This window comes from Micromys minutus (assembly GCF_963924665.1).
Source record: "Micromys minutus genome assembly, chromosome: 3".
In the NCBI taxonomy this organism is placed as follows: domain Eukaryota; kingdom Metazoa; phylum Chordata; class Mammalia; order Rodentia; family Muridae; genus Micromys; species Micromys minutus.
Window position 1 is genome coordinate 98,189,322 of NC_137972.1, and position 27,265 is coordinate 98,216,586.

General features: G+C 39.5%; 1 protein-coding gene across 1 annotated transcript in view; it reads right to left on the minus strand.

Moving 5' to 3' along the window:
- Nucleotides 1-27,265, minus strand: part of VIT (vitrin) — a 125,217-nt gene that overhangs the window by 55,459 nt on the left and 42,493 nt on the right. The window contains exons 4-6 of the mRNA XM_080914868.1: nucleotides 20,948-21,104; nucleotides 15,234-15,367; nucleotides 4,684-4,761 (exon numbers count right to left, since the gene is read on the minus strand). Coding sequence (XP_080770994.1) covers nucleotides 4,684-4,761; nucleotides 15,234-15,367; nucleotides 20,948-21,104 — 369 coding nt within the window. The remainder of the gene's footprint in view (nucleotides 1-4,683; nucleotides 4,762-15,233; nucleotides 15,368-20,947; nucleotides 21,105-27,265) is intronic.

The window sequence follows — 27,265 nt, forward strand, 5'->3', positions numbered from 1 at the left end:
CAGTCCAGAGAGAAAGAAGCCCAGGGTTGTGAGTGCAGGGACTGCTGGTTCCTGGAATGGTATGCCAGGAAAGGCAGAACAGGGTGGGGACAAGATGAAAGTAGATTCCATAAAGCAGAGACCAGTTATCTACACAATTCAGAAATCACTAAAAAAGCAGAGGTGGTAAACTTGGACAAAACAGAAACTATCAGGAAGCTTTGTCACTCCTTCCTTGTGTCTTCACCCAAAGAAGACAGGGCTTATCTCAGATCTGGTTCTTAAGGTATCATTCCACTGTGAGGAATGGGAAAAGCTATGTGCTTGCAACTCAATAAATATGTCATGATCACATCTGTTATAAAAATGTCACTGAGGTATAGTTGAGGCAGTGACAAGCCGAGAGACTGTCAACCTCCATATGCTTGTGAAGGCTCATCGGAGGTAGTTTGTGACTGACCAAGAGAGTGCTGTTTGGAGCCACACTGCATTTGATGTTTTTTTTTTTTTCTAATTAGATAATCTTTGTATTTACATTTCAAATGTTATTCCCCCACCACAACCTGTATGTGCCTTGAATTCCAAGACTTGTAACCTGAAGGGGTGTTGAATTTTGTCAAATGCTTTCTCAGCATCTAGTGAGATGATTATGTGACTTTTTTTCTTTGAGTGTGTTTATATAGTGGATTACATTGATGGATTTTTGTATATTGAACCATCCCTGCATCTCTGGGATGAAGCCTACTTGATCATGGTGGATGATCATTTTGATGTGTTCTTGGATTTGGTTTGCAAGAATTTTATTGAGTATTTTTTGTATAGATGTTTATAATGGAAATTGGTCTGAAGTTCTCTTTGTTTGTAGGGTCATTGTATGGTTTAGGGATGAGTGTGATTGTGACTTCAAAGAATGAGATGGGTAGTGTTCCTTCTGTTTCTATTTTGTAAAATAGTTTGGATAGTATTAGTATTAGGTCTTCTATGATAGTCTGATAGAATTCTGTACTGAACCCATCTGGTCTTGGGCTTCTTTTGCTTGGGAGGCTTTTGATTTCTGCTTCTATTTTTTAAGGTGTTAGGAGACTATTTAGATGGTTTATCTGATTCTGATTTAACTTTGATACCTAGTATCTGTCTAAAAATTTGTCCATTTCATTCAGATTTTCCAGTTTTGTTAAGTATAGGCTTCTCTAGTAGATGATATCTTAAATTTCTTCAGTTTCAGTTGCTTTGTCTCCACTTTCATTTCTGACTGTTAATTTGGATACTCTCTCTGTGCCCTCTAGTTTGTCTGGGTAAGGGTTTATTGATCTTGTTGATTTTTTCAAAGAACCAGCTCCTGGTTTTGTTGATTCTTTGTATAGTTCTTCTTGTTTCTACTTGGTTGATTTCTGCTGAGTTTAATTATTTTCTATTCTCTACTCTTCTTGGGTATATCTGCTTCTTTTTGTTCTAGAGCTTTCAGGTGTGCAAGTTTCTTTTTGGAGGCACTCAGAGCTATGAGTTTTTCTCTTAGTACTGTTTTTATTGCATCCCATAAGTTTGGGTATGCTGTGCTTTCATTTTCATTAAATTCTAGAAAATTCTTAATTTCTTTCTTGACCATGTTATCATTGAGTAGAGCATTGTTAAGTTTCCATGTGTATGTGGGATTTTTATTGTTTTTGTTGTTGTTAAAGACAAGCCTTAGTCCATGGTGATCTGATAGGATGCATAGGAGTATTTTCATCTTCTTATATCTGTTGAGGCCTGTTTTGTGACTGACTATATGGTCAATTTTGGAGAAGGTATTGTGAGGTGCTGAGAAGAAGATATATTCTTTTGTTTTAGGATGACATGTCCTACAGATGTCTGCTAAATCTATTTGGTTCATAACTTCTGTTAGCTTCACTGTGTCTCTGTTAAGTTTCTGCTTCCATGATCTGTCCATGATAAGAGTGGGGTGTTGAAGTTTCCCACAATTATTGTGTGTGGTGCAATATATGCTTTGAGCTTTAGTAGAGCTTCTTTTATGAATGTGGCTCCCCTTGTATTTGGGGCATAGATGTTCAGAATTGAAAATTCATCTTCATAGATGTTTTCCTGTGATGAGTAAGAAGTGTTCTTCCTTATTGTTTTTGATAATGGCTACTCCAGCTTGTTTCTTGGGACCATTTGCTTGGAAGATTTTTTTCTGGCCTTTTATTCTGAAGTAGTATCTGTCATTGTCTCTGAGATGAGTTTCCTGTATGCAGCAAAATGTTAAATCCTGTTTATGTATCCAGTCTGATTGTCTATGTCTTTTTATTGGGTAATTGAGTTTATTGATGTTAAAAGACATTAAGAAATAGTGATTTTGTTTCCTATTACTTTTGTTGTTAGAGGTAGAATTATGTGTGTGCTTTTCTTCTTTTGGTTTTCTTGCATGATTATTTTCTTGCTTTTTCTAGGTTGTAGTTTCCCTCTTTGTGTTGGATTTTTTCCATCTATTATGCTTTGTAGGGCTGAATTTGTGGACAGTTATTGTGTAAATTTGGTTTTGTCCTGGAATATCTTGGATTCTCTATCTATGGTAACTGAGAGTTTTGCTGGATATAGTAACCTGGGTTGGCAATTGTGTTCTCTTAGGGTCTGTATGATGTCTGTCCAGGATCTTCTAGCTTTTCATATTCTCTGTTGAGAAGTCTGGTGTAATTCTGATCATCTGCCTTTATATGTTACTTGCTTTTTTTTTCCTTTACTGCTTTTAGTATTCTTTCTTTGTTTTGAACATTCAGTGTTTTGACTATTATGTGTCGGAAGAAGTTTCTTTTCTGGTCCAACCTATCCGAACATATACTTAAATGTTCATAGTCATCTCATTCTTAAGATTAGGGAAGTTTTCCTCTATGACTTTGTTGAAGATATATACTGGCCCTTTTAGTTGAGAGTATTCAACCTCTTCTACACCCATTATCCTTGAGCTTGGTCTTCTCATTGTGTCCTGAATATCATGGATGTTTTGGGTTAGAAGCTTTTTTATTTTTGCATTTTCTCTGACTGTTGTGTCAATGTTTTCTATGGTGTCTTCTGCCCCTGAGATCCTCTCTTCCATCTCTTATATTATGTTGGTGATGCTTGCATCTATGACTCCTGATTTCTTTCCTACGTTTTCTATCTCCAGGGTTTCTCTTTTTGTGATTTCTTTATTGTTTCTATTTCCATTTTCAATTCCTTCACCTGTTTGGTTGTGTTTTCCTATAGCTCTTTGAGTGATTTTTATGTTTCTTCTTTAAGAGTTTCTATTTGTTTACGTGTGTTCATCTGGTTCTCCTTGTAATTGATTAAGGGAGTTATTCATTTGCTTCTCAAGGACCTCCATCATTGAATAAAGTATGATTTTAAATTCATATCTTCTTTTTCTGGTGTGCTGGGAAATCCACTACTTGCTGTGGTGGGAGAACAGAGTTCTGATTTTGCCAGGTTGTCTTGGTTTCCATTGATTAAGTTCTTGTACTTCTCTCTTGCCATCTTGTTATCTGTGATGGTAGGTGATCTTGTTTCTGACTGGAACTTGTCTCTCCTGTGGGTCTGTGGGCTCAGGAGAGAGATTGCTTTTGAGTGTTCGGCTCTTTGCAGGCAGCAGTGAGTTCTGGTGGCCGTGACTAGGCTCTGTCTCTGGGCTGAAACTGACCTGTTCCCAGAGAGCACCAGGCTACCTGGGCCTGAAAGTTCCCAGCTGTCCCTCCGCAGATAGCCAGTGTGTGTGTGTGGGGGGGCGGGGAGTGGAAGGCTCACAGTGTGCTCAGGTGGGAGAGCAATTGTGAGGTTCTTCCTTGTGGTGGTGACCTTGCTCTCTCACTGTGCATTTGACTCTTTGCTACTTCCTTGCTGTTTGTCACCAGAAATTTACACAACTTCTCTGAACTGTGTTTTCTGCAAAACTGTGCCTTAGGGCTTAGAACGGGGCATATTGGTGGTAATTTGGGCTGACTAAAAATGACCTGGGTCTGATCTTGTCACAGTGCCTCACAACAGCAAATATTCAAGAAACACCAGCTCCTGAAATTTCAGAGCCATGTCCAGCCTACAACCATGGGCAGAACATGAACCAAATTTGCTCACCACCATGTTTCTGAAATTCCAAGTTCTATGAAAAAGAAACTGTGAAAAATCAAAGCACCTCTCAAGAGAACATTGTGGAGGTACTGTTCTGGATGTAGTATGGAAACTCTGGAAGAGAAATTTCTTAGTCTCTGCCTTCCTGAGGAGGCTGACTTGGCTAAGCCCCAGAGACATGTGTTGTGCACTGATTTGAATTTATTGCTTTGATTGCTTGCTGTTAGTGGATAAAGCCCACCATTCTCTCCCCTTTCTGTCCTTTGCTTTATGGCTGAGTAGAGGCAGCCTATTCTCTTTCAGTTGCCAGGAAATGAACCTAGGCATAAGGTCTGATCACTGTCTAAAGTAACAATACAATAAAATTCAAGGCCACAGTCATTCTGAATGGAAATGACACAGATACAGACACAATATTGAATCACGAGAACAACAACAAAAACATTCCAGTCTCAAGCCACAGCTGTCTGATTGCATTGATTTGTGTGCCAGGTTCCTGGCATTGATTCAAGCGTCATGGTCAGCTGAGCTTGACTGTGTAAGATGTTAATTTCCATATCATCTTCTAGTTTGCAACCTTGTATATTTATGTACTCAACTCAGATAAAATAACACATGAACACTTGCCTTCTTTAGCAGCTGCAGTTTTGGATGATGAGTATGTAAGAGTTGATGGGTAGGTTACACCCTTTTGGGGCTTACTTTCTGCAAAAGAAAAAAAGAAAGAAATTTATTTAAGGGGTGAGTTTTCAAATTTCTCAGTGGTGATAAAGTCAATTCTGTCTGACTTATCTCTCTTGAGTTCTGTAATATCTGTCACCCTTGCATGGAGTTGTCAATTATAATAAGAAAGTCAAGGGGCATTTTGGTTTTTCTGTGGAGTGTTTTTATTAATAATAGAATGGAAGCAATAAAATCCCCATGACTCAGAGTTGCTTAACATTCACAGTTTCTTATTTTGCTCCTGAAGAGGTGACATGTAAGCTAAGTGGTTTTTACCCACAAGCTTTGAATGTTTAATTATAATAGTAGATGGATGGGAAACATTATACTTATTATTCTTTTATGTCTTGGACTGGCTGTCTGTGGGTGGATAGCTCCCTCTCCCTTCCGTAAATTTGTGGGACCCATTTGAAATCCAGGGCATCAGAAAATCTTGAGAATAGTTGTGTATAGATCCACCTTGAAAATAACCATTGGTGGGCACTTGGGGAGAGATGTTAGATGCAAGGCAAGGAAAGAGAGCAGTCTTGTCTATCAAGGACACATCAATGATCTGGCAGAGTAGTAAGTAGTCATTAGTACTGGGATGACTAAAATTTCTCTGGAAGGCTATTTTCTATGAAACCATCCAAGAAATTCTGACACTGGACTTTGTTTTACAATTGCATTGAAAGTGCCAGTGAAATGCAGATAGTCTCCTTGACCCACAACAAGTTTATTTGTATGTGCATAGCTGTTAAGATCCCAGGGTCACTAGCAGTGTCTCATGTAGTTATGACACAAGGAAATATCTTTAAAGATCTCTCTCTCTCTCTCTCTCTCTCTCTCTCTCTCTCTCTCTCTCTCTCTCTCTGTGTGTGTGTGTGTGTGTGTGTGTGTATATGTAGAGGCTAGAAGGTTTTGGATCATCTGGAGCTAAAGTCACAGGCATTAACAAGTCCTTTAATGGCATGCTAGGAACCCAAACACCAGTCCTTTGCAAGAGCATCAGTGCTCTTAACCACTGGATTCATCTCTCTAGCCCCACAAGGGAGATATCTCAGTGCTTAGCTACAATCCCCATGCTCTAGTTGTGGGATGGTGGTAGCATTACTTGCTGTCATTTAGATAAAAGCATTAAACTTTCAACACTACCAAGTATTGGGAGAAAATGGTAAGGGGTGGTGTCATGAGGAGAATGGAATGAAGGGGACAGAGGACAACCCAGGAATGTGCCAGTCATCCTAAGGCACAAGGACTGTGAGATATCGGGAAGCCTAAGAAAAACTGTGGTTTTATTTATTTATTTATTTATTGATGGTCCCAGGAAGCAAACTTATGGCTGTGTGCATGCTGGGAGACTGCTAGCTATATCACTGAACTACATCCCAGCCCTTATTGTTACTTTCAATTAGCTGCTATAATCTTCAAGACTCTTTTTTTTAGGATATCTAGGGACACAGGCCTGGTGAGACAGTGCTCCGAGTAGCCGGGGAGCAGAGAGGACTGGGTCGAGCACCCGGAAAGCGCCCCTCACCCCGATTGGTTCAAGGGAGCAGGAACTCTGCCTTATGGACTTAATTTCCACCCGGAGGGCCTGTGCATGCAGAACAGGCACTCTGGCCATCTGCCACCAGGAACAGCGGAGATTTGGGGACACAGGCCAGGTACACAGGAGAGACGAGAACCAATCACTGACAACATGACCACATATAATTATAGAAAACAAGATGGCAAGAAAAGCATAAAAACATACCCCAGGGAAAACAAGACAACCTGGCAACACCAGAACCCAGCTCTCCCATCACAGCAAACAGCAGAATGCCAAACACTCCACAAAAAGAAGACTCAGACCCAAAATCATACCTCAAGATCATTATAGAGATCCTTAAAAAAAGGGGGAAAAAGCATTAAAAATTGAAGCTTTTAAAGAGGAAACAAAAAAAACACTCAAAGAAATCAAAGAAGTAGAGGAAAACAGAACTAAAGAAATGAAGGAATGGAAGAAGGAATTTAAGATGGAAATGGAAACAATAAAGAAAACACTAAAAGAGACAAACATAGAGGTAGAAAACCTAAAAAAGAAATCAGGAGTCACAGATGCAAGCATCTCCAACAGACTACAAGAGATGGAAGAGAGAATCTTGGGAGCCAAAGACAACATTAAAAACACAGACAAAACAGTCAAAGAAGATGCAAAAACCAAAAAGCTTCTAACCCAAAATGTCCAGGAGATCCAGGACACAATGAGAAGTCCAAACCTAAGGATAATAAGAATAGAAGAGGGTGAAGAATATCAACTAAGAGGAACAGTAAATATCTTTAACAAAATCATAGATGAAAACTTTTCTACCCTTAAGAATGAGATGACCATGAGCATAAAAGAAGCCTACAGAACTCCAAATAGAGTGCACCCAAAAGAAATTTCTCCCAACACATAATAGTCAAAATGCCAAATGCCCAAAGCAAAGAAAGAATACTAAAAGCAGTAAGGGGAAAAGGTCATGTAACCTATAAAGGCAGACCAATCAGAATCACACCGACTTCTCAACAGAGACTATGAAAGCTAGAAGGCCCTGGACAGACATCATGCAGACCCTAAGAGAAGAGAAGTGTCAGCCAAGCTGCTATACCCAGCAAAACTTTCAATAACCATAGATGGAGAGACCAAGATATTCCAAGACAAAACTAAATTTACAGAGTATCTGACCACGAACCCAGCACTACAACAAATTATAGGTGGATATTCCCAATACAAGGAGGGAAACTACATCCTAGTAAAAACAAGAAAATGCCTAAGCAAGAAAACCAAAAGAAGAAAGACACACAGGCACAATTCTACCTCCAAAAGAAAAAATAGCAGGAAACAGCAACCACTATTCCTTAATATCTGTTAACATAAATGGACTCAATTCCCCAATGAAAAGATATAGGCTATCAGACTGAATACAGAAACAAACCCAGCATTTTGCTGCAAACAGGAAAATCATCTAGGAGGCAGAGACAGACACTATCTCAGAGTAAAAGGTTGGGAAAAAAAATCTTCCAATCAAACAGCACCAAGAAGCAAGCTAGAGTGACCATTCTAATATCGAATAAAGTAGATTTTCAACCAAAAGTTATCAAAAAAGATAAGGAAGAACACTTTTTACTCATTACAGGGAAAATTTGTCAGGAGGAACTCTCAATCCTTAACATATATGCTCCAAATACAAGAGCAGCTATATTCATAAAAGAAACTCTACTAAAGCTCAAAAAATACATTGCACCTCACACCCCACTCTCACCAATGGACAGATCATGGAACCAGAAACTGTACAAGGACACAGTAAAGCTAGCAGAGGTTATGAACCAATTGAAATTAATAGATATATATATATATAGAATATATTATCCTAAAACAAAAGAATACACCTTCTCTCAACACCTCACAGAACCTTCTACAGAATTGACCATATAATCTGTCACAAAAAAAGACTCAATAGATATAAGAAGATTGAAATACTCCCATGCATGCTTTCAGATCAAGATGGTCTAAGACTGGTCTTTAATAAGAACAAAGACAACAAGAAGCCTATATACACATGGAAACTAAAGAATGCTCTATTAAATGATAGCAGGGTCAAAGAAGAAATAAAGAAAGAAATTAAGAATTTTCTAGAATTTAATGAAAATGATAACACAACATACCCAAAACCTATGGGATGCAATGAAAGCAGTACTGAGAGAAAAAGTCATAGCTCTGAGTGCTTCCAAAAAGAAACTGGAGAAAGCATACACTAGCAACTTGACAGAACAGTTGAAAGCTCTAGAACAAAAGGAAGCATACACACCCAAGAAGAGTAGACAGTAAGAAAAAATCAAACTTAGGGCAGAAATAGACAAAATAGGAACAAAAAGAACCATTCAAAGAATCAACAAAACCAAGAGCTGGTTCTTTGAGAAAATTAACAAGATTGATAAACCCTTAGCCAGACTAACTATAGGGCAAAGGGAGTGTATCCAAATTAACAAAATCAGAAATGAAAGTGGAGACATAATAATGGAAACTGAGGAAATTCAAAAAATTATCAGATTCTACTAAAAAAGCCTATACTCAAAAAATCTGGAAAATCTGAAGCAAATGGTTAAATTCCTAGACAGATACCAGATACTAAAGTTAAACAAGGACCAGGTAAACCATCTAAAGAATCCCATAACACCTAAAGAAATAAAAGCAGTCATCAAAAGCCTCCCTACCAAAAAAAGCCCAGGTCCAGATGGATTCAGTGCAGAATTTAATCAGACATTTGACAACCTAATACCAATACTCTCCAAACTATTTCACAAAATAGAATTACATTGAACACTACCTAACTCATTTTTGAGGCCACAATAACCCTTGTTCCTAAACCACACAAAGACCCTACAAGGAAAGAGAACTTCAGACCAATCTCACTTATGAACATTGATGCAAAAATACTCAACAAAATCCTTTCAAACCAAATCCAAGAACACATCAAAACGATCATTCACCATGATCAAGTAGGCTTCATCACTGGGATGCAGGGATGGTTTAATATAAGGAAATCTATCAATGCAATCCACCATATAAACAAACTCAAAGAAAAAAACCACATGGTCATCTCATTACATGCTGAGAAAGCATTTGACAAAATTCAACAACCCTTCATCTTAAAAATCTTGGAAAGAACAGGAATCTAAGGCCCATACCCAAACATAATAAAAGCAATATACAGCAAACCATCAGCCAACATCCAACTTAACAGTGGGAAACATGAAGCAATCCCATTAAAATCAGGGACTCGACAAGGCTGCCCACTCTCCCACTACCTATTCAACATAGTACTGGAAGTCCTGGATGGAGCAATTACACAGCAAAAGGAAATCAAAGGGATACAAATTGGAAAGGAAGAAGTAAAAACATCACTGTTTGCAGATAACGTGATAGTGTACTTAAGTGATCCCAAAAATTCCACCAGAGAACTCCTACAGCTGATAAACAAGTTCAGCAAAGTGGCTGGATATAAAATTAACTCAAACAAATCAGTAGCCTTCCTCTCTTCAAAGGACAAACATGCGGAGAAAGAAATTAGGGAAAAGATGCCCTTCACAATAGTAGTAAACAATATGAAATACCTTGGTGTGACTCTAACTAAGCAAGTGAAGGATCTGTATGACAAGAACTTCAAACCTCTCGAGAAGGAAATCGAGGAAGATCTCAGAAAATGGAAAGATCTCCCATGCTCATGGATTGGAAGGATCAACATTGTAAAAATGGCCATCTCACCAAAAGCAATCTACAGATTCAATACAATCCCCATCAAAATTCCAACCCAATTCTTCATTGATTTGGAAAGAGCAATGTGCAATTTCATATAGAATAACAAAAGACCTAGAATATTAAAATCTATCCTGAACAACAAGAAAACACCTGCAGGAATCACTATCCCTGACTTCCAGCTATATTACAAGGCAATTGTGCTAAAAACTGCATGGTACTGGTACAGAGATAGGCATGTGGATCAATGGATTAGAGTAGAAGATCCAGAAATGAGCCCTTACGTATATGGTCACCTGATTTTTGACAAAGGAGCTGTAAACATTCCATGGAAAAAGGACAGCCTATTCAACAAGTGGTGTTGGTCCAACTGGCACTCAGCATGAAGAAGAATGAAAATAGACCCTTTCTTATCTCCTTGTAAAGCTCAAGTGTAAGTGGATCAAAGATCTCCACATTAAACCAGGCACACTGAAATTATTAGAAGAGAAAGTATGGAAACCTTAGAACACATTGGCACAGGAGAAAATTTCTTGAATAGAATACTATTGGCTTGTGCTCTAAGGTCAAATATCAACAAATGTGACTTAATGAGATTGCAAAGTTTCTGTAAGGCTAAGTACACTGTCAAGAAAACAACATGGCAGCCAACAGAGTGGGGGAAGATCTTTACCAGCCCCACATCAGATAGAGGCCTAATATCCAAGGTAAACAAAGAACTCAAGAAGCTAGACACGAGAGAATCAAACAACCCTATTAAAAAATGGGGTACAGAGCTAAAGAAAAATTCTCAATTGAGGAATATGGAATGGCTGAGAAGCATCTAAGGAAGTGCTCAACATCCTTAGCCATCAGGGAAATGCAAATCAAAACAACCCTGAGATTCCACCTCACACCAGTCAGATTGGCCAAGATCCAAAACTCAGATGATAGCAGATGCTGGCAAGGTTGTGGAGAAAGAAGAACACTTCTCCACTGTTGGTGGGCTTGTAAACTGGTACAACCACTCTCAAATCAGTCTGATGATTCCTCAGAAAATTGGACATAGTACTACCTGAAGATCCAGCTATTCCACTTCTGGGCATATACCCCAGAGACACTCCAATATAAAACAAAGATGCATGCACCACAATGTTCATAGCAGCCCTATTTATAATAGCTAGAAGCTGGAAAGAACCCAGATGTCCTTCAGTAGATGAATGGATGCAAAAATTTGGTATATTTACACAAGGGAGGACTACACAGCTATCAGAAACAGTGACTTTATGAAATTTTTAATAATATGGATGCATCTAGAGAATATCATCCTGAGTGAGATAACCCAGTCACAAAAGCACAGACATAATATGCAGTCACTGATAATTTGATACTAACCCCAGAAAGCTCAGAACACCCCGGAAACAACTCACAGACTATATGAAGTCCAAGAAAAAACAAAGGCCAAAAAAGAAAAAAGAAAAGAAAAGAAAATGAAAAATCATTATGTTTAATCTTTACACACCAAGAAATCTTTGACTAATTCCAGGTTACATCTTGTTTTACAGGTACTTTATGCTCATTGTAACTCGTAAGATCTTAATGCACACTATCAAACCTTTAAAACATCAAGTACTGACAAAAATGTATTCATATACTTTTATGCAAAAATGCTTGAAAATTGTACATTTATCTTTGTTTTTGAAAATAAAGTTTTTCAATTAAATAAAGAAAAATATATTAAAAACAAAACAAAAAAGCTAACTAAAAGTAAAAGAATCAAAAGCAACTAAAAAATGTGGAGATAAGCAGAAAGTCTTCCTCAGGGAGAGAACACAGAGTGGCTATTATCCACTATCTATCTCCATCTATATATCTATATCATCTATATCTATCTATATCTCTAATATATATATGTATATATATGTATATATGATCATATATGTGAATATGTATATGTATATATAAGATTGTATATATATAAGTGTGTATGTATGTATGTATATATACAATTAAAAAGAAAAGAGAGGTAAAGTAATTATTCTGAAAATTTTGCTGATAATGGAATGAAGAGAAATGGGGAAAATATGTCTGGAATAGAATTACAAGTAGAGAAAGGAAAGTTTATCTCAGAATGTAAGGGGATTCAAGACAATGTTCTTGTATGCCATGTAAAATATTGAGCCTTACTATGTATTATATGGGAAGTCATTGGAAGTTTTGAGCAGGTGATTTTACTCTAATTCGGGCATCAGCAAATTGTCTCTTTTCTAAACATCATTTTAAGTTGAAAAATGATATATTTTCTTCCAGAAAAAAAGATTCTTTTTTTATTGAGAAAACATAAATAAAACTAAAAAGTTACAGAGATGTAATAAAGCATGAAATTAAAATGTATTTGGAGCTGCATATGCCCACAAAGATGCATAACTTTATTCAGACTTTACCTGTATTCCACTCAAAGGCAAAACTAAGCAAACCCTCTGCTTACCGGGGCCTCTTACACCACTGCATTCACCTCACCTGGGAGCTGAATGGGTCATTTTCACGTCTTCACCTATGTTGGGGACTGCTTCAACATTCAAAGGTTGAGGCTTTTTGGACCCCATGAAGGCCTCCTGGCTGTGGGCCACACCGAGTGCACAGAGAGGGAGGCAGAGGTATCCCTCCACCATTTTACTATTCTTATGACTAAAATTAGGTAGTTCTTTGTGTTTCTTTTCAGAAGGCAAATGAGCATAGGCTGAGCTGTGTGAAATGTGAATCAAAATACAGTGGCGAGTTATTAGGGTGCTGTGACCCCTCACAAGCCTACACTGTCCCAGGATGATGCAGACCAGAACCACACCCATCATCTCTCTTTGACAGCTCCAAGATCCCCAAAGTAGATTAATTAATGAAGCATAGTGACATATACAAATTAGAAATAAGACCCCAGAGAAAGGTCACATTGGCACCTGAGCCTTCTGAGGACAGTTCTGACCCAATCTAGTTATGTTTGTTGACGGTGCACTTCTGAATCACAGGGTGTCCTTGGCTACACCCTTACACAGATACTTCCCTCTCTACATCTATTTGGAAGAGGTCTCCTACTTTCTGTGCAAGCACAAAATGCTTATTATCTTTGGCCACAATCCTTTTCTGTTAAATGTCACAGGGTAGAATGAGAGGCAGAGGAAGTTGAGATTTATAGAGAATCAACCTATTAAGCTGATTTTATTGCAAAAACAAAAAGCAAATGACAACATCAACCCCCCCCCAGCACTCATTGTCTCTCACTTCTAGGGATAAAGTCTTTCTTTAAAGTCCTAGTGCAATGCCTGGATTGCAGGCTGAGTTGTATGTTTGGAATCTCTGGCTTCGGCAGGAGTTGCTCAGCACACTCCTATGTGGAGGTTCACTTTCTCTCTGCTCAGCCAAACACTGCCATTGTCCTTTAGTCTCTGCCCAGGAAAATTATTTGTTACAAGGCTTTGGTACAACTTACTCTGTGGTTGTTGCCTTCCTTGATCTGATAAAGAAACCAAGCTCATTTGTGGGATGTAATGGGCTCAGAGATTACCCAATTGGAGAAAAACTCTAAAAGGTCTGTTTCTACTTTTGTCTATTTTGATGGGTGGAGGAAATATAGGTTTGGAGCCTGAGATGCCGAATGGAGGTCAGAAAATCTGCCAGTTTGGAAAAGCCAGGGTATATGGAGACCTTTCTCTTTACATGGGATGGTTGCTGGGGAGTTCCTCCTTATAATAATCCCATCAAATTCAATCTTTCTGGGAAGTCAGAGAAAATAGGAGACTGGGGTCTTGAGCAACAATAGGGTCAGGTGAGCATAGGACATTATCTTGTGCTACAAATCAATGTGACACAATGTACAGCTTGCTCTGGCCAATCTCCGGAGACATGAAATAAAAAAGTTAATGATTTGTGATTTGTCGGCGGTGGTAGATAATAACATACTATATTTAAAAGAAAAAACTCTGAATGAGTCTAACATTAAAAACAACATTGTGTGTGGGTGTTGGGGAAGAGACGGTAGCCACTAATATGGAAGGAATGACATAATTAGGAAAATTATAATTTCGCAGTTAATTTTGCTCTGTTTCTGTAGTATCCAAGTTTGTGTTCAACTAATCTGCAATTAAAACACTTGGAAACAATTTGTAGCTGCATCGAGCTTGCCTGTGACTATTTTCTTGTCATTATTGCCTGAACAGTAGAATGGAATAGCTACTTGCACAGCATCTACAGTGTTAGGAACTGAATGAATCCAGAGACAACATGCTTAGGGAGGATGTACAGAGATTATGCAGACAAGGACCACTGGACCCAAGACACTTGTACAAACTGCAGATTACTTCTGAAGTAATGTAACCAAGTAATAAGTCACCCAAGTATCCCTTGGCTTGCTAATTAAATATATGTATCTTGGTTCTGTAGAAGTATATTATACTAGCCAAGAAATCAAATTTGCTATCAGCAACAATTAAAGAAACTGGCAGTATAACCATTTGGCAAGGCTATTGTATCATGATTCCAGGGAGATTTAGTCATTTAATCTATCCTGAAAATATTCAAGTTGAAGCCCTGGAATCACGCCTTAGCAGGCTGGAGCAGACCTGAGGTGGGTTCCCAGTGGCCACATGATGGCTCACAACTGTCCACAACTCCAGTTCCTGTGGTTCTGTTATCCTCTGCTGGCCTCCTGGGGTACTAGGTGTACATACATACATGCAAGCAAAATATTTATATACCCACTGTAAGTAGTAAGTTAATTAATTAACAAAACATTTAAATAATCTAAAATGGAGCTGAGGCTCAGTGTCCCTCCAAACCTCTGCTTTCATCTATCCATATCCTAGACAGTTCAAGAGAAAATATTCTAGGCATGGGGTACATTTGTCTCTCCTGAAGAACTAGTGTTTCAAAAACCCAACTTTTTAGTTGTAATTCACTTTACTCCAAGTTTGCTTGGACATGCAGACAGCTGAGATGCAGTTAGCATGACCAACTGGTGTGTTTAGTATTTCCTGATTTCACTTGGTAATAATATCCAATTAATTATTATCTGCTTCATAATTCTAGTTTTTAGAAGAATGCTTGATGTATTTCTGAAATGAGTAGACCTTAAGCAAAAAGGAACAGCAACTGAAAGGTCACATTTTGTCCTGGTATGACCTTGAATGCCTGTATCCAGCAGTGACCTCAGGGTGTGACATACCTGAAATGATGAAGGATTCTCTCCATCTGGGTAAGGATAAAGACTGAACCCCGTTCGAGTAGCTTCCTTTGTAACCAGACTGCCCAGCAACTTTCTGAACAAGGATTCTCCCTCCTGAATTATCCAGCACACCACTATGAAAAGAAAACAAACAAAGAACAATGACAAAACAAAACAAAATTCCATAGAAAACTTAGATGGAAGGAAGAACATGCCAACCAGTCTCCTTACTCAGACACTCCTCTGGATATCTCTATTTTATGGCATATAAAAAAAATTACAAGGACTTGTTGCCATCAACACGAACCCTTCCCTCCAGGGGTGAGGCTGCCATTTCTTTGCCCTCTCAACTCCACAGTGACTCAACAACTTTCAACACTTAGATTCCTGATGGCCTCAGACAAAGTGATGATAGTGTTTGACGTGCAAAAACACTTAATGGCTCACCTCACTCAGGTCTCACTGTGCCCTCCTAGCAAGCCTCAGAGTTAACAGATGGGGTGGAGGGAATGTTGTTATTCCCTGCTCCAAGAGTGAGTCACCCAAGGTATTGTAACTAGTGCTTTGCAGAATGTAGGAAGCTCTCACTGATCTCAAACCATAGGTTGGGCCCTGATGGTTGTAGTACTTTCTTAGGGTTCACAAGCACAAATACCTCTCCTTCCAATTTCTTGGCAATCTCTGTAGCCTTCCCTGCTCCACCATGGGGCCTGGCTAGCCTTTGGTGTTGACTGCATCCACATGGCTTACACTGTGTCTCTGTCTTCTCTGGGCCCCTCTAGAGCCATGTCCCTCCTCACAGAGAGGCTGCCATCTTGCTTCTGCAGCTCTTAGACGTTTGCTCTCATAAAATGCTTGGTGGTTTATTGTCTTGTACTACTGCTAAAGATTCCCAGAATTAATTTCATTTCTTAAATAAATTTTTAAAAATTAATTATTTTTATGCGCATAGGTACTTTGCCTGTATGCATATATGTGCACATGCATGCCTGGTGTTCACAGAGGCCAGACGGCATCTGATCCCCTGGAACTGGTGTTACAGATGTTTCTAAACCCTTGTGTAGGTGCTGGAAACCAAACATGGGTCTTTTGGAAGAGAAACCAGTGAGCCATCTCTACAGCTACTAGAAGAATCCCTCCGGAAAAGATAACATTTTATTTTATTTTATTTTTTATTTTTTTTTTAAATGTACAAACTTCTTTTAATTACCTCCTAAACAATGCTTTCTTCGAAATAATGTGCAGAATAATTGGTGCTTTCTAATAATAATGAATAACTAAAAATTATCAATATCAAACAGCAATATTATTTAAAGTCAATTGGTCACAATCAAAACAAAAGCATAAAAACAGGGAATAGATTTGTTGAGAAAATTTTCTTATATTAGGCAAGACAGATGGCACAAGGTAGTAAGAGGAAAAATATTAAAATTCATTAAAACATTCATAAGAAATAATATAGAAATATTTAAAAGGATCTCAATTAATTAAATGTTTTCCAAAAATGCTAAAGATACAACTTATAATATTCAAATACTTTACAAATTTTCATTAATGTATTTTTGTATTCTTACTAAATGTATTTTTTAAATACTATTTTTTTTTTGCTTAAAATTATACATTTTTGTCAGTACTGTTTTTTCAGACATTAAAATAAATTTTACATAAAACCATGTGAATATGTTTTTTAGTCGGTACTTGATTTTTTTCAAGGGCTTGACAGTATGCATTGAAAACGTACTAGTTGCAATAAGCGTAAAGTACATGCAAAACAAAACGCAACATGGAAATAGTCAAAGTCTTCTTGTTTTGTGAATATATGTATAGTACATTTTATTTTTCTGTATAAGAAAACTTATCAGTGGGTTGGGGCAGGGAGTTCTTATACCAGCTTTAGGAGACAGTTGTTAACCTTTAAGGATTTTACAACCCAGCTGACTTGACGTTGAGGGTTTGAGGTCAGTCATCTTAAGAGTGTCTATATGTAGAAATACACTAACGAGACCTGTCTCCTCTCTGTTGTCTTTGGGGAGAATGTATCACTAGACGCTGCACAGAAATGTTCACGGCCTTGAAATTCATCTCCTTCCTGACCCTGGTGTCTGGGGTCAGAGATAAACTTAGGGCCAGTTTCCCAGCTGCGAGGAGGAGAGTAAGCCACTGAGCCGATTGAATGGCAGCTGTACAAAGGTTAGGCAAACCCTTAGAAATCTTCAGGAAGAGGGCCTTGTCTCTTTATTGATCCATCTTGGGAAGATCTCTCTCTTTCTCTCTCTCTAACAAAGTGCTTGCCTCTCTGCTTTTACATATTTGGTTTAAGAACTGCTAGATTGCTTAGTGTGTAAAAGTGCTTGTCGACTGTGAAGAACCTTTTCTTTTTTTCCTTCCTTCCTTCCTTCCTTCCTTCCTTCCTTCCTTCCTTCCTTCCTTCCTTCCTCCCTCCCTTCCTTCCTTCCTTCCTAGGTAGTTACCTCAGAAAGCACTCATGTTTCATGAGCATTTCCTGAGCCCTTTGCATGGATTAACAAATCATGCCAGACTACAGAGTCAAGCTTCACGGATGTGACAGGATTCAGTCACAAGACATGTCAGGAATAAAATACTGGAACCATGTTGGCTCCAGTATGTAACTAGCCTAGTTTGGGTTCCAGTTACACCCTCTTTACCAAAAGAGCAGCCTTGCTTTGTTTGTGTGTTTCTTTGGTGCTGACCTTGTTTTTGACACTGACCAAGGAAAAGCTGTGTGAAGTGGCATGCAGTTGTGATGAGGACTCCTACTGAGAAATGGTAGGAGGCAGAGACTGTAGAGGGACCTTCAAAGTATTTTATGAATCAGCTAGCCAGAAACATGCAGAATGGCACAACCAAGAAAGACCCTGTCTCAATAAGGTGAAAAGACAGAATTCCCTAAAATTGTCTTCTGAGCCCCACACACAGGACATGGTGTGTGAGTATCTCCACAATGAATGAATGGTTAGTTTAAGATGAGACTGAACCCAGATATGAGGTCTCAGTATGACAAATATTCCTTTGTTTTGATGAGAAAACATCTGTACATGATATGATATGTGAATATTAACTTCCTTAATTAACTTGAGTTTTTGAGCCCAGTCTGCTCTTGCCTATCTCCCATTCTGACTGTGGGAGACTCTGGCAGGTTAGAGACTGATGTCCGCAGTGCATCTCCTCATGGCAGCTCCCAATTTCCTTCTCCTGAAAAACAGATTCTCTCTAATAAATAATAAAAATAAAACTAATAGCTTCTCAAATCTCCACTTGTCCCTTAAGACCTCTATTCATTCTCCAGATGAATAGTGAGACCTCTTTCTGAAAAGCCTGGACTCTCTCAGACACTTCCAAGGAAGCCTTCAGTTGCTCAGAACCATCAGTGAGTCTTGTTTCTGCCTCATCCGTATTCTTTTCACTGACTTACCCCCACTCTGTACACGGGCTTGCTGAGCCCTGTTCCTCTGAACAATCTTCTAGATTTTTCTCTTTAGGCATGTGTCCATTCTTCTTAAAGCCATTTCTGGCCAAGACTCCACACACTGAGTAGTGCTGAGCCTCTCTAGTTTTTATGTAAATCTGTGACCTGGAGCTCTGGGCTAAAAGTCAGGGACAAAGAAGAGCTCTGATCTTAATTTTTTTTGTTTTTTCTTCCTTCCTTCCTCCGTTTCTTTGTTTATTCCTTCATTTCTTTCCTCCCTCCCTGCTTCCCTCTCTCCCTCCCTCCTTTCCTTGCTTTCCCTTCCTCCCTCCCTCCTTCCTTCCCTCCTTTCCCTCCCTCCTTCCCTCCCTTTTCCCTCCCTCCCTCCCTCCCTCCATCCATCCCTCCATCCCTCCATCCCTCCCTTCCATCCTTCCTTCCTTCCTTCCCAGGTAGTTATCCCAGCAAGGACTCATATTTCATGAACCTCCCTGTCCCCTTTGCATGGGGGCAATCATGCTAGATTCCTTTTCTGACAAAGGGAAACATTAGCAGTAGTGTTGAAATGAAGGATTAAAATGAAGCTGGAAGGAAAAAAAAAACAGAGTGTCAAAAGGTTACTTGCTGTCATTTGGATGGCATAGGTCTTATGGGGAGGTCAAATTTACTCTTGTGGTCTGTTCCACTTAAGACAAACAACAGATGAGCTATTCCCTCTATTGTAGCCAAAGGAGAGGGCATGTCTAATACAGTCTATTGGTAATTCTTAAGCTACAGCTTATGCACAATGTTTCCTTGATGTCTTTGTTTTCTGTCTGCTTTTTCTGTTCTCCAAATTTCAGACTGTACTAACTAGCTACCTTTAAAGGGGGTTTTATACCATCTCCTCTCATTCAACAGAACAGCCATTAACTTTTGTGCAAAGAAAAGGAAAAAGATGCAAGAAGTCAGAATAATTCAATTCAGACTTTATCTAGCTTTCAGACCCCATATCCATGGCTGTGCTGGCAGTAGTTTGAGCAATCATTTGTAGCTAGATCTGGGTTGCAACACCTCACTCTGATAATGCTTGATAATGTAGCTTTAGAAGAGCTATGCAGACTATATTCATGGGCTATCTTACTCTGTGTGTGTTTATTTTTGAAGACAGGGTCTCAAGTAGCTCAGGCAGGCCTTGGAGTCTATGCAATAGAAGATAGCCTAGCACTCCAGATACTCCCGACTTCTAAATGCTGGATTACAGGTTTTCACAACCTCAGTTGATCATGTCTTTATGTTGAAGATGTCTAATAGCAATAGATACTTCAAAGGGGAATTGTGAGCGAGTATGGTAGCAGGGAAAGTGCCATACACTAGTTAACTTGATCACCAAAGCTATTAAACGAGCACCCATTTCCCTGTGTTTGGCTCTCTACCTGAGGAAGAGGGGTCTGAGGGTCCTCTAAAGGTGACTTTGCTGTTTTTCATTTGAGCTGTAGCATGCCATGGCTCTTGTAGGCCCCCTTCAATCCCAAAGTGGCAGCTGGACGAGCTGGGCTACCTGCCACCTCTTTCTATCTCTGGCCCTCCTCCAACCTCTTGGTTATTCCTAACATTTTCTTACAGCATATAGGAAAAAAAAAAAAGTGTTATAAAGGGATCAAGAACTTTATTTTCTTTGCCATGATTGTGAAAAACTACAGTTCCTCCTTCCTTACCAAAGGGAAGGGGAAGAATGTTCATTTTCCACGACTCATGTTTATTATCTGCATTCGATTCTTCCTCAAACTCTAATATTTAGCCTTTGTTGTTTTCTTCTTTACATATTATGCCAGACCCATGTGTCCAGATATTATTGGCTGGATTCAGAATATGAGGCTTCATGTTGGGTGGAGGACTATGTGGATGTATTCAATAGTGAAAGTACAGAATTCGGCATGAAGCTTCACGGCTTGCACTCTAAATAACTGTTCTTACAGTACAGATGCTTACACACTGTAAAGTTTCAGGATCTGGTTAATTCTGGTATGTGATTTTGTTCTTTTATTTGCAATTTTTAAAAAAAATAAAATTTAAAAAAGGTGGAGGTATATAAGTCAGTCAGTTTGTGTAAGAGTGTTAGAAAGGGGACACAGATCACAAATGACTTCTGGGACAAATGGAATGCAGTAGGCTCAACTAGCTCAACTAGGTTTGTACACTTTTTTTTTTTTTTTTTTTTTTTTGCTTGCTAATTACAGCAACTCGACACCAGAAGTTCCCAAAAGTGTTTTGATCACTGGGTGCTGAATAGGTCATAGCCACCCACCTGTGAACCGCCGCGCCACACACGCTGGAGTAAGATGCGTAGACACCAGTGCCGTAAACATGGTATTTGGGGTCTTGGCAACCCCCTGGACATTTCACCATGAACTCAGGATTGATGATCTTTCCAGCCTTGACATCACAGCTGATCTGAGGCACAGCTGGGGATACAGAATGAGGTCAAAATTACCCCTGCTTTGTTAGCTTACATCTGAGTGACACCACCAGGTCGTAAGTATCCATTTACTTAATCCGTAAAATCTGAATCTGAACTGCCTTGTTTCCCTTCCATTTAATGAGGGTAAAGACATAGCAATGACATTCCTCAGGCCAAGTGAATGATGGTATCCATTGCATTTAATATGCTAAAAGGGAATATATACCTATCTATATCTATATCTATCTATCTACATATTAATATGTAAATTTGCTTCCCTATTTTATAAATGATACTTATATGAATACCAAAGAATGGACCTAAGATAATTTTTATGAATATTAGTAAATATATTGTTTATATATCTATTTTATACATCTGTATACTCAAGTGACATGAAAATTTCTTACCCAGATGGTTTGTGAGTGGGAGTTTAAGAAACTCTCCCCAAAGGTGTGTTGTGTTGGCCCACTCCCTTAGTCAGGAGGCAGAGGCAAGTGGGTCCTTATGACCACCTTGTTCTGCATAACAAGTTCCAGGCCACCCAAGGCTATGTAGTGAGTCTCTGTCACAAATAAGCAACATACAAGCCTGTCTCAGTGACTCTGTAGCTAGGAATGTGCTCAGTTCTGGGACCAGCTCTTTAGAAAGATTCCAAACAAGATTCTAAAACATAAACACAGTTCATCAGGGGCATGTTCACATGAATGCTGGAAAACACTGAATGAGAGTTAGGATCATCAGGGAAGGAAGGGAAAACTCAGAGGCAAGGGGTCCTTTGTCTCCACAAGCAGCAGTGTCCTGAGACACGGAGGGCTGAACCAGAAGGGTAAACTTTCTATAGAGGTAAATTTGCCAAGAACTTTCTAGGAATTGATGATTCTCTGTTAGAAATTGGCTGTTCACAGGAAGCGATGAACAGGCCTTTGGTGGAAGTGTGCAAACGGAACAGTTGTAAGGGGTTTCTGTCCTGGGTGAAAAGTGGAAATTAAACCCCTCCCAAGGCTAGGAGTTGGTGATTACACTCAGAGATCCAGGAGCTTTGCCAGGGCACCCACCCTCTGATTTCGGAGATGCTCATGGAGTTGTTAATGGTTTCCAGCTGTATCTGAAAGTCCGAGATCCCTCGGCCCTCCCCTTAACCCTAATGTTACTGACTAAGCAGTTACATTTCATTCATGTTAGAGAGAGAATGGAAGTTGAACCCCTGCCTTTTCCCCACACACCCTGCCCATAAGCTTTGCCACTCAGGGCTAGGCCAGCATGGCTCTCCTCCTGGGAGCCAGGGCTGAGTTTGATCACAGGCTTGAGCAATTTGTGGTCTATGTTAAGAACGGGGAGCTCTGTACTTAAAACTTTTAGTTTCATCCTCCCCACCAAAGCTACTTCTTTTTAACCCTTTGTTCTTTACACTCTGATACCCAAGGCTGCACTTGCTAATTTGAGTCTTAGAGTGTACAATTTTTTAAAAGGCAATTTGGAGACAGACGATCCCAATTTAGTCTTTTCTCAGACTAGCGAGTTGCTGGGTCCCTGAGTATAAATGGGGTGTTCAATTTCCATGCCCTCCACAGATCACAGATCATTCCCAAATGCATCTCCTCCCTTAGACTTGAAGAAAAGAGTAGACTTCTTAGATACTTGAAATAGGAAATAGCAGACCCTGTGGGTTAGGATTACATTTTGATAACACTTCGATACTCTAAGATTTTGGATCTTCCGGAAAGGAATAAGTGAAGCCAAATCTAGAAGGCTGTTGGGTGAATATTCAGGGCGCACACAGTACATACTGCAGAGACTTTTAAGAATTCTGTAGCTCAGAACACAAACGGAAATACCCCATGGGGATATTTTGTATCCTGCTAATCGAGTTTTTCTTTCAGGGACATTTGGTGCCCCATCCCCCGCACCTCTAGCATAGGAACTATTTCAAACACAGTGTCTTGTCTGTAGAGATCCTGATTAGCAAGTCAGTGGCTGAAGTCGTTTTGTCCCAGAGGAAGAAACAAATGAGATGCAGATGCTCACATGCTGCTCAGAAACCAGGAGAAATGGCAAAGTGTGGCTAAAGGTGAAATAGATGTTAAATTTTTACAGAAAATTAAGCCAGAGAAAGTGAGCTAATTAAATTTTGCCAGGAGAAATTGCAAAGATTATTGGAAAGTGTAGTCAGTGTCCAGCCAGGAAAAAGCAAGTCATTTTGTAATTTTCTGACAGTGATTCTTTGAGTATTTGCATGTCATTTTTTTTTCTCCATTTCTTCATAGTATTCCTCCAGCTGCTTGTTTGTGCAGAGATCTGTTTTTTTTGTAATCATCAGTGAATCCTCCCTTTCTGTACTTGGGGACTGTCACAGTACATTGGTTTTAGACTTTTTTTTTCTCACCTCTGGTGTTTATTCACAAAACACATGACATAGACTTCTTTAATGGTAAAAAATTGTATGAGGCAAACCCAGCAGCCTCCTGCTCAGGTGTGAGGAAGGCGTGAGGAAGCATAAGTCATTGAAGGCAAGGCTGCTCTGCAGTTAACCCCATGCATTTACTTAAAGGTTCTAGAAAGGATTCTTCCCAAGAACATTAAAAAAAGGCAAGACAAAAGCCTTTTCCTTTCTGCTGGTGGGGGAAGCAAGGCTGCCGATGTCCGGAGATGCATCCAGAGATGCACCGTGGTCTTGAGGCGGCCTGGCCATACACTCTACTTCTGTGTTTTTTCCCCAGCTCCTTCTGATGGGTCCTCCTGGCTATCCATAGCCACCATCACTTCCATACCACAGTATCAGAGGCCCTAAGAATTAGACATAGGGGAAAGAGGACCCTGTCCAAACTGAGTGGGTGTTGCTGTTAGGTTCCTTTCCATCAGTGAGTCTCAACCTACCTACTGCTTCAACCCTTTAATGCAGTTCCTCATGTTGTGACCCCTACCATAAAATAGTTTTATTGCTTCTTCATAATTGTAATTGTGCTATTGTTATGAATCATAATATAACATTTGATATATATGAACGCCCAAGGAATTGTAATCCACAGGTTGAGACCCATTGATTTACACAGTTTATGAGGCCTGTATGTCACCAGTATTATCACAGATGTCCTATTCAGAACAGAAAACTGACAGTCTGAGTCAGTAGCTTAATGTGAGATTTCTACCTTAGTGGAGGAAACCTGGGAGGCCAGCCTAAAGTACACAGGTAGGCTCTGTCTCAAAAGCAAAACAAAACAATAATCTCTAGAGACATAGCTGAAAATGTTCATGCTGTGTATGGGCCTCCTGTCTGCGCTGATAGTGGTAAGCTTTGACAGGTGAGGCGCCCAGGGAGCCAGGTGTGTGGCAGGGCCAAACCATATGTCCATAAGCTTCTTATTCAACATTCTTTTTTTTTCTCCCTGTGATCCCGGAAAAAACACGCTACTGCCTGGATAAAATTCCTTATTAATTAGGGAAAACCTCTGTAAGCTTGGTTCGTGGCTGCTAATGAGGAAGGATTACTACAACATAAAAGAACTTATGCTTAAAATATTTTAATATCAGGCTTCACTTTATTGGACTGTGCTATTCAACTAGCTTACAAATGTACTTTAAAGAAAATTACACAAAATTTATTAGTTTAATGAAATAAAAAGGACATCAAGTTGAAGACAAACCTGTACTTCTTGGTCCTGAACCCCAGTAACAGGTCATGCACATTACTTTTCTTTGGGGAAGACTTCTTTTGAATATTATTCTTTTAATTTTCTTAAGCAGTTTTTGATTATGTTGAGTCTGCCCAAAAACTATCAGTAATTTCTTTTTATTGCCTTTAAGCAGAGGTTGAAGATCACAGAGGCTTTTTTACAATCTCTTCTTACAATTGGCCTGGGCTGGCCAATGCTGTTCTTTTCTTTTCTAATGTGAGCCATCTTGAAACACAGCTCAAATCACTGCCCACACCTGAACTCCACCCATCTGTCTAACCACTACCACAATTTTCAAGGTTTTAGTTCCACCTAAATTTTCATTAATCTAGAACATAAAATTCAAGAGGGCAGGGATTTTTTTTCCTTTATTTTGTTCATTGTTGTATAGTGGGATATTGAATGAATAAAGCAACACATTTGAAATACTGTTCTTTTTTTCCTTCTTTCTGATTCTGATATTTCTCGTTTTAACAATCTTGGTTCAAGATGCATTTCATGTCTGGACTGCTAACTTAATTGCTTACTGTTCTTTCATTTTCTGTGCTAGCCACAACCTTTATCCCAATTCTTTCTTCGAGAACAGCATAATGAGACCTTAAAAAAATATGTATTCAGATTTTATCATTTTTCTGTTCAACACTCCTCAGTGGCTTCCTCCCAACCTCAGACTAGTGTCCAGACTCCTGAGCTGCAAGGGACTGAGGGATTTAACCCCTGCCCTCTTCTTAACCTTTTACCATGGTTATATGGCTGGTTGGGGAGGCTCCAGTCAGGGGAACAAAACTAAGGTTAAGACTTTGATGTAGAAATGGTCTCCATGGTTTGGAGGACATAAAAACGCCTGGGGGCCTGGAGCAAGATGAGGGAAGAGATGCCAGAGGGGACCAAAGTGCTAGTGCACAGCCTCGTCATGGTCAATGCAACACCTGAGTCTTGACCAGAGGTCTTTCTAGGGCTGCATAATACTCTTTTTTAGAGGAAAAAAGGTCTTGACAAGCCTATTGAATCCTGAAGAGCTTGTGGAAGGGGGATGTATTGTTCTGACAGGGAAGAAGAAGGGAATACTGTGGAGAGGCATGCACTATGGGTATCCAAGAATAGAACATGAGAGAGACAGAAGGGCAGGAGGCTTGAGGTTTTGGAAGATCTTTCTTCATAAAGAGGAGCCTTGCAAATCTATAGTAATGGGTCAGGATATGACAGCGTGTCAGTTACAGGAGACAACTATTATAGGCAAGAGCAGAACCGAGTTGAATTGGGGAACAGAACTAGAGGACCATAGGAACACAAGCAGGGCTGAATAGAGACAACATGAGGATATAAGCCTCAGATTCTGCAGAAACCAGGGGAAGAGTTCCAGACTGTTAAAGAGAGGGGGATGGGGTACAACATATCTGAGGAATAAGAGACCCAGCTCATGTCTGATGACATTCTAAATTTAAAAATTACAGCTGGTCATAAAGATATGCTCAAGCTTTAACCCTTTAAAGAGTGGTTAAGTTGTTCTCATCATTGCTTCCTGCCAGGTTGAGAAAATGCCTCCATCCTCATGGAAGAACAAATGGCAGGACAATGGCCAAGGGGTGACAGGGTATCCAGAATTTACCCATGGCAATATAGCTTTGGGGCGGCTGTCACTATTTATGACTAAACATATCCTACTTGAGTTGACAAGGGGCCCTTTTACATTATTCTTAGCAGATCATGAAAGACGTCATCTTCATTTTCCCAAAAAGCAAGCTGACTGCACAGGCTTACAAGCAGGGCCAGAGTCAAGATCCAGCCCCTCCAACTATAAAGCCAAGGTTCTATTGGTTTCGCCTGGTTGCCTCTTGTATAACTGAAGTTAAATAAACCACCACTTCTCTAATGTAACCTTCCAGGGCCTTTCTGAATTCAAACGTTATTAACAGCTACTACTGGGTGAATACAGAATATGTACAGTATGTTGTATGTATCAGTGTGTGTGCATGCATGGACGCACACCTGCTTCTGTATGTTCACCCCAAACACCTGCAAGGCAACTCACTAGTGCAATTTTTCTTATGTTGTTTTATGTTATTTCTAAGAACCAGCCATGGTAGAGTTTATTTCACTGAAAGTCTGCCACAGAGAGTGTCAGCTTTCTTTCTTATCCACCCATCTCAAAGAAGTCTAGAAATGTAATTTGTCTTTCTCAGGATTTGAGAAAAGGTACACAGGACAATTTGTGGTGTAGAGAATGACCAGAGTTGGCATCAGGTACTTCAGATAGGGGCAAATATTAAAGATTAATTATAAGTTTCTATATGTGAATCTGCCCAAGAACCTTTATGCCTCTTCTACTAAATCCTTCACCCAAAGACCTGTGCTTTTCCTTATCCATGTCCAAGGCACTCAGCAACCAAGTCCCAGAACAATGACTTCTTCATGCTCAAAGCAGAGTGTCTGGAAAGCTGTCCTCAAAAGGTAGATTGCTAAAGTCTTCCCATACCTCATGTACAAGGTG